Genomic DNA, 8193 nt, shown 5'->3' with positions numbered 1-8193 from the left:
TTCTTAAAGTGACTGCAGAGCAGTTTCTTTGTCCAACTTTTCCCAGCAATCTTGTTTCCTGTGTCCTTTGTTAGCCCTACCTGACCAGCGTCTACGCAGTATGCTACGAGGCTTACTGGCCTTCTGGCAACCAAACTGACATCTCAGCAAATCTTCTCTTTGCAGAACCTGGATGATGGGGATTGCTAGTGATCAAGCTTGATGGAGCTGTGCCTGGGGACCCAGTTCTATGAACAGTTACAAGAAAAAACTTGCAGATTTGGGGCATGAATGTCATGATGTTCCACTTTCTGTTCACCATGCATATTTCAATATGCATATTCCTGTGTAGGATCCCATCATGACCATAGGAACAGTGTACCAGAAATTACCATGAGAAGTCTTGTTCTAACCCTCTTTAGTTTGGAAGCAAATTACTTGAGCTTTGGCAAATGTTGTAGCACGAAGAGATTTAAGCAGACATTAAAACTCTTGACAAGGGTAATAAAAAAGTTAATGTAGGGTAGGGAATTTTATTATGTAAACAAATGTATTTTCTCAGCCTGCTCTGTTTGAAAACAATTCCGCAGCATCCAGAATACAACAAATATGAGTTAAAATTGGGGCAGGTTCTTCCTTGAGTAAGCTGGCACAGCAGTGAAATAACCTTACCTAGAGCAAGAGCTCTGAACTAGCATTATTTTACTAGGCTTTCATCAGTGAGTGTACTTTGAACAGAGTGCTGCATGTACTACCCTTCTTATCTGAGCCAAGAACACCCTTAATTTCTCTCCCAACTTTCCAGGCAAGGCAAGTGACTGTTGCACTGTTCCCACACGTAATATTTCTTCTTTGCAAGTTCTGTCTTTAGAGGTTTTCCTGCATTTGTCTGTTAGCATGGCTCAGAGATGTTTGTTACTGACAAAGGGGGTTTCACCCCCCAACTAGTGTTGCAGCTACAGTGATGGCCTGTGCAGCAGACTCCTCTCTTTGTCTGTTAGCATGGCTCAGAGATGTTTGGGGGTTAAGATGCACAAGTTATTGATAAAGGGGGTTTCACTCCCCACTAGTGTTGCAGCTACAATGACTGTAGCTGCAGCAGACTCCTCTGATGGAAAAGAGAAGTAGTTCTCAAAAAAAGTAATTTCTCTGCTGGTCTTAAGACTCTGGTTTCCCCTCAGCTCCCAGTTTTTCACGATCTTGATAGTTAGTGCATTTGTGAAAATGTGATGATATAGGCTTCACCAGCTGCTTGCAGCTCCCAGTTTTTCACGATCTTGGCCATTCAGCTGGGCACTTTTTAGGAGCTTTCCAATCTGGAGACAGCTGTTCTGACAGGAGGAGCATTTTGATTTTGAATCATCAAGCCTGGGTGACATTGCAGGAGAGGACAGAGTTAAGGTAAGGAGACTAGTTGCAGATTGAGGGACCCGCAGTGCCACACGTGGGAAGGCTGAATTTATGAAATGCACTAAAATTAATTTGAAAAGTTAGAGCAGAAAATTACCATTCTAGGGACCGTGTGTGATCAGCTGACAAGATCCCAAGGGATAAAGCAGCTATAATTCAAGCTTATTTAGGCCAGAAGGAATTTGCTGGCTAAGCAAACAGCTCTGCCCCACAGCAGGGTACTTCACGACATGACCAGCTTAAAGCATAACCTAATAATTTTATTCACCAAGGAATGTGCCTGAGTGCCTTGCTGAATCAACCTAGGAGAAGAAAAAGTGCTGATGGGAACAGGATGTCTATTCTTTCTTCTTCTTTGTAATCCTGCCACGTCTCCTACAGCAAAATAAGCAGCACTTGACAAGGATGAAGATTGCAGTGGCTGCGCAGGTGAAGAGGAATGCCAGAACATCCAGGCAGTGGTACTGGTACCAGGTGAGATGGTGAGCAGCTGGTCTCAAGTGCTTTGCTCCTTTGTGACGCATGACAAATTCAATCCAGAAGACAGCTCTGTCCAGAGGCTTAACTGGCTGGTCGTGGTGTATCTTAGATAACCTTAGAGCGTTTTCCTTATAGCTGGGGGAAGAAAGAGGAAACCAAGATTTGTCACTGATTCCTGAAACAACCCGTTCAGCACTCGGGAGTCCTCTTGAGGAAATAGACAGCCCTGCTTTTACTTTCATCAGTGTTACTTAAATATGTTTGAAACTGGCCCAGTTCACCCCTATTTGCGTTGAGGAAATAGACAGCCCTGCTTTTACTTTCATCAGTGTTACTTAAATATGTTTGAAACTGGCCCAGTTGACCCCTATCTACATAAAATTGGGTTATGAACAGTAATAGAGAAAGCCAGTCTTTTGCAAAGAAAAGTTATTAAACATTATTCCAGTTATTACTCCTTTAAGAAAACAATGTGGAAACATTTGCAGCGTTTTCTGTTCCAATATAATATAGCATCCTGATTTGGGCTGGAATAAAGTTAATTTTCTTTGCAGTAGCTGGTGTGGGGTTCTGTTTTGGGTTTGTGCTGGAAACTGTTGATTAAATATAGGGATGTTTTCCTCACTGCTGTGCAGTGCTCATAGAGTGTCAGGGCCTTTTTTGCTTCTCACACCGCCCAGCCAATGGGGCCTTTTTTGCTTCTCACACCGCCCTGCCAGTGAGCAGGCTGGGGGTGCAGAAGTTGGGAGGGGACACAGTGATGACAGCTGACCCCAGATGACCAAAGGGATATTCCATGCCATGTGACATCATGTCTAGCAATAAACCAAAGGAGGAGGTTGGCAGGGGGGCCACGTGCCTCAGATTTCATCCAGGTTGTTATAGACCACCCCCACCATGGCTAATTCCCGGGGCCACGTGCCTCAGATTTCATCCAGGTTTTTGTGTGCCTGGTCATCATTCAGGTTGTTATAGACCACCTCCACCATGGCTAATTCCTTGAGATATTGGATTACTTCCATCAGTTTGCTTTGGGAATTTGCATGTTCTTCCTTGAAGGGATACCTGCCTTTTTTCCACTCTCTTTGTTGATGGCTTTATTCTTACCAAGGCGTCTCAGCTTGGTAAATAAGCTGCCAGGCTTATTTACCCTCTGATAGGTACAGCAGCCTAAGGATATTGGTAACTAGGGGTAGAAGAAAGAATTGTTGTGGCTACACACAGAGTAGACACAATAAAATTTAGAAGTGTCAGCCTGAGCCTCCAGAGTCTGGATTTATACTAGCAGAGAACAAGGAAGAGAGAGAGAGAGAGCAGAAAACTGTCTCAGGAGCTCCGCTGAGCTTTCCAAGAACTACTTTTCTCAAAGTGATAATAAATTGTAGTATAAGGAAAATCAAATATCTCGTCTCTCCTTTCTGAGAAATGCTGATTCTCAGAAATGAAAGGCGGTTTTCATCTGAAACCCAAACTCCAGCTGCTCAGTATTTTTGGTTGCCAGAAGAGCCATCAGAATTTCTCCCATCAGCAGACAGAGATTTCAATCCTGCTGTAAGGCAAGAAACAAAACTTACGTGGAATTGTTAATGACCGTATTCAGTGCGTCAACTATGTCCTGCGTCTTCAGCGTGCTGAAATCCAGCCCAACTGCAGCTCCCTTTGCCTTCATGTGAGCAATGTTGTCATACTGGTCAGCAAACAGGGGAATCCCAACCATGGGGATCCCATGGTAGATGGCTTCATAGATCCCATTGGTCCCACCATGAGTCATAAAGGCCTTCGTCAAGGGATGGCCTGGAACAGGGAAGGAGAGGCATGTGTTAGAGCAGCTGGGGCAGACTGTGTTCATTGGGATGTGAGCACCACAAACTACCCATCCATATGCACTGCTGGAGAAGGGAACAGCCCTGACCTCTGGATCACCAACAGAGCTTGTATGCTTATTGTTTGCATATTCATATTTATTTTAATGCAAGGTATGAATTGGCGATTGTTTGCATATTCATATTTATTTTAATGCGAGGTGTGATTGGCATATTCCTCTGGAGTACCTCCAGCCCTGGATGTTAACTGCAGAGACCAAATCCAACCCCAGGGTATGTCTGCTTTGATGTTTCCTCCTGCCTACAGGTGGTTCTTAGCTCTTCCGGAAAATTGCCACCGAGCTCTGTAAATCAGAGGCATTGGCTTTAGAGATTCATCTTTGTAGCCAAGCTCAAGTCATTACCTTTTGAGCTACTGCTCTCTGCTCCCTTCAGAGACTGGCTGTATCTTTCATGGTTCTTCTACAGCCTTAAGGTCAAAACCAGGCTAGAAAATCAAGGCTCCAAGAGCAAATCTCTGCTGCTTGAACTATGAAACTACTTGTAGTCACAAGTGTTATGTGGTTCTTTTGCCTGAATAAGCCATTATAGTGGAAAAACAAAGAAGGAAACAGCTTTTTCCAGGGGCATAATGCATCCCAGGTAGAGTCAGTCTCACCAAGCAGATCATTTTGGGGTATCCAGTCGTAAATCCTGGTGTTGGAGCCCAGAGTTTCTGGTTTTTTCCCTTTGTACCGCCAGATGACCTTGAGCGAAGGAAGAATAAGATAAGCACAGTGCATGTGATGTGCTCTTCTGTATCGTTACCTGTGATGTAGGGCTTTATGCCTACCAAAGGTATGGATATTCCATACCATATGACATCATGCTCAGCAATAAAACTAAGGTTGGGGGGGGGGGTCACGTGCACCCCTTTTTAAGAACACGTTTATACTTTTCCCCAGTAATTTAAATAGCTTTGGCTCCTGTTTAGCTCTTTGGTTAGTTATTACGTGCTTATTATAAGAATCACCTTTTGAGTGATTTTGATGTTTTGGCCTGTGGCCACACCTCTGTGTCATTTGATTCAGAGAAGGGGAAGCGCCAGAACTCCCCGGCTGTGGCACATCCAGCAGAGGTGCAGGTGAAAACCAGGCCAGTCCAAACGTAGAAGACTTACTGAAGGTAGCAGGAGGAGGACAAAAACCAAGGCAAGTTGGTTTAGATTCAAAAGGAAGTTCACCTTTTGTGGAAGCTGGCTGAGGGCTTTGGCAATCACGTTGCTTTTTTCATCAGTTAGGTTGTAGACCATCGACCCCAGAGAGAATACCACGATGCCGTGTTCCCCTGAGCTCTGAACAAATTCTTCCATTTCCTAGGGGAGACAGAAGACATGCTAAGAGTAGGTGTCATCTGGAGATTGCACAGAATAAACAGGAGGAGCTAGAGATGCGAGCGTGCCTGCAGGGCTGTGATCTTGGCATCACAGAGACATGGTGGGATGGATCGTATGACTAGAGTGTTGGGATGGAAGGATACGGGATGTTTAGGAAGGACAGGCAGGGGAGTTGAGGAGGGAGTGTTGCCCTGTGTCAATGACCAGCTGGAGTGCGTGGAGCTCCACCTGGGGATGGAAGAGGAGCCAACTGAGAGTTCATGTATTGGGAATAAAGAGAGGGCAGGGAGAGGTGGGGGTCTTCTACAGAGCAGATTAGGCTCTCTGTAGACAGATAGGAGCAGCCTCATGTTTGCAAGCCTTAGTCCTCGTGGAGGTCCTCATGGAGTCTCCTTCAATGGTATAATGGGCAGCAAGTCTGTCTCTTAGAATTAAATCTTACAGTTAAGTGCTCTGAGGTAGCACCTATTTTTCCTAACACAAGCGCTGTATTCCCTCCCGCTGAACACAGCTATCCTCTTTTCAGACAGCAGGCTCTGAGCCCAGAGCTCAGTTTGCACAATACGGGCAGATTGCTAAATAGCTCTGTGCTCCCCACCGGTGGGAGAGCATCTCCTTGAAGAGGGAGCTTTCTCAGGGCATGGCTTGCACGGGCCATGAGGGAGAGGAGCAGTTTTTGTTCTGCTGGGCAATCCCACCCATGGCAGGGACAAAGTCGGGGTACCTTTGGTAACGGCTTGGCAGGCTGGCAGTGGAGTCCTCCAACAAACTCAAAGTTGGGCAGGAAAGGGCGTGGAAATTCAAAGTCCCAGTACGTTCTGATTAACCATATCTCCGCTTTCCCCATCGTCTCACACAGGGTTGTGGGCCTTCCTGTGGACAAGGTACAAGGGGTTTTACAACACACGGATGGCTTGCCTTGCTCTAGATTGCAAAACAGGAGCCTTACCTTTGTCTTTTGGCACTCCCAGTCAGGGTAGTCTATCCAATCGTGCATGAAATGAAAACATGGACAAATTCAGACCTATTCCTTGCCCAGTCCTGTTGCCACCAACAAGGTAATACCATCTTTAAACATGTTTTGAACCTTCGGGTTGAATTTAGAGCAGTACAGGAGTAAGTGCAAAGCATTTAGTTTCTGTGATACAGAAGTGCAGTTCTTGTACCCCCAAAAGACATCATTACCTGTGCTTGTAATAAAAACACACTTTGAGGAAGAGAAAAAACACAGAAAATTTCAATCTAAATAAAAATAAAAAAAGGAATCACAAAGCGATGAGCACCAGTCAGGGCAGAGGAAAGATTTTGTAAACAAAGTTCTGTGGCATTTTTCAAACAGGGACTGGGTCAGCCTCTTCTGACACACAGTGGGAAAATTTGGCCAAATCCATAGATGCTCTGAATGTCATTTAATGCAAAATTAAATGTCTCTAGAAATCCACCTATAGAAAAAAATGCAGTGGGTAAAACCGTGTTATAGATTCCCATTTGGAAAAATACATATTCTCAGGTACATGCTGCAAGTTGTCTTCGCAGTATTTTCCCCACAAAGTGGGACTGGGGAGTAAAAAGGTTGGAAGTGTTGGTAAATGATTGTCCAAAGCCAGCCAATGCAAGCAGTAACCAAGCAAAAGAAGCAGCAGTATAAAAATTATCTGTAGGGCATCTTCTTATACTGCTGCATCAGCATTATGATTTGCACCAGTAATTTTTACTTAATAAGAAATACTCTTTACTAAATAATAACTTTACTAAATTATAGCTAAATAATAATAATACTCTTTACTAAAATAAATAAAGTCAGTTACAAAGTTACTAGAGTGAAAATTAAGCCTGTGTTACCAGTAGAGGGATATAAAGGTGTAATTACGTCTCACGTGGTATTAAAAAAATAAATCCAGGGAAAAGGGAGTGGTTTGCAGAGCACAGAGGTGTCCTTGGGAAATGCAGGAAGAGATTGGAGGACAGCAGGATAGATGTCCTTGCTGCTCACTCGTTATCTGCTTAAACACAGTTATTCTGTATAAAATTCAAAGTCCATTGAGCTGAAAGGTCTCTTTAATAGACTTTGAATCAAGCCTGGATCGTACTTGGTTGGAACAAAAATTTCAGGCGCATATGCAGTTGTAGTAGATTATTTCAAACTCTGAATGGTGGAGGAAGGGGAAAGGTGAGAGTTCTTAGCGTTAATTACTGGAGAATATAAACTCAGCATCCTGTACTACACAGCCTTGCAAGCTGATACCTCCAGATGATGTGTGTAGTGTGAATGAGGGGTGCTTTTTTGCTCTGCAGCTGCCCAGAGACAGCCACTATTTCTAGTCACAACAGGTTTATCTCCATCTCTGTGTTGTCCATGGAGCTGTCTCCAGTGCCTTACATGTAATTAAGGAATGATTTTGCCCTCCAGCCTTTATCTGCTACCATCCTAATTGTAGAAGGGCCTGTCATCAAGATGAAGAGGCAACAACTGTCCTCTGATAGCACTAAAATGGGCGTACAGCTCACTGCAAGTGCTCACCAGCAGGTATCATCATTAACAAAAATTAGAACTATGTGCTCTAAAGGTCCTCAAGAGGAACTAGAGCAAAACTGCACTAGTGTCTGTTAGACAAGACCAAATCCAAAAGGGAAAGCACAGCCTCCATGTGACCAAACCAGGATTACCATCTCTGCTGGCCATTGAGGAAGAGTATTTTGAGACAACAGCATTGAGCTCCCAAAACGTTCAAAAGGTACAACCTATGCAAGAGGAGAAACCACTCAACACCTGCCTTACCTAGGACATTACTGTAGTACCCATCCAATTCATCTTGCCAAAACTTCAAGAAAAATGAATCCATGTAAAGGTAAAAGAGGAAGTTCTGTAGTCTTTCCACAAAGGACATGCGGTCTGTCAGCTCCACTGTGCTAGCAGGCACGTAAGAAGGTGGGGATGGGAGCCCACCACAAAGCCGCTCTGCCACGTTCCCAGCAGAGAAGCGGATGCTGTAGACAAAGGGGATTTCAAGGATTTCTGCTACAAGCTCACCACCTATAGCCAGGGGGTCAGCCATCAGAACATCAAACCTGGCCTGCTGCAGCTTTGCTATCAGCTTAGGATTCATCACCAAGGTGTCTCAGGTC

At 44.4% G+C, this 8193-nt stretch overlaps 1 protein-coding gene across 1 annotated transcript in view; it reads right to left on the bottom strand.

Annotated features, from left to right (window-relative positions):
- Positions 1 to 1628: 1628 nt before the first annotated feature.
- UGT2B17 (UDP glucuronosyltransferase 2 family, polypeptide B17) overlaps positions 1629 to 8193 on the bottom strand; it is a 17450-nt gene continuing 10885 nt past the window's right edge. The window contains exons 4-6 of the mRNA XM_014943085.1: positions 4351 to 4438; positions 3444 to 3663; positions 1629 to 2004 (exon numbers count right to left, since the gene is read on the bottom strand). Coding sequence (XP_014798571.1) covers positions 1728 to 2004; positions 3444 to 3663; positions 4351 to 4438 — 585 coding nt within the window. The 3' untranslated portion in view covers positions 1629 to 1727. The remainder of the gene's footprint in view (positions 2005 to 3443; positions 3664 to 4350; positions 4439 to 8193) is intronic.

Source organism: Calidris pugnax, unplaced genomic scaffold (genome assembly GCF_001431845.1).
Source record: "Calidris pugnax isolate Ruff unplaced genomic scaffold, ASM143184v1 scaffold16, whole genome shotgun sequence".
Taxonomy (NCBI): domain Eukaryota; kingdom Metazoa; phylum Chordata; class Aves; order Charadriiformes; family Scolopacidae; genus Calidris; species Calidris pugnax.
This window is presented reverse-complemented; position numbering and strand designations above follow the sequence as displayed.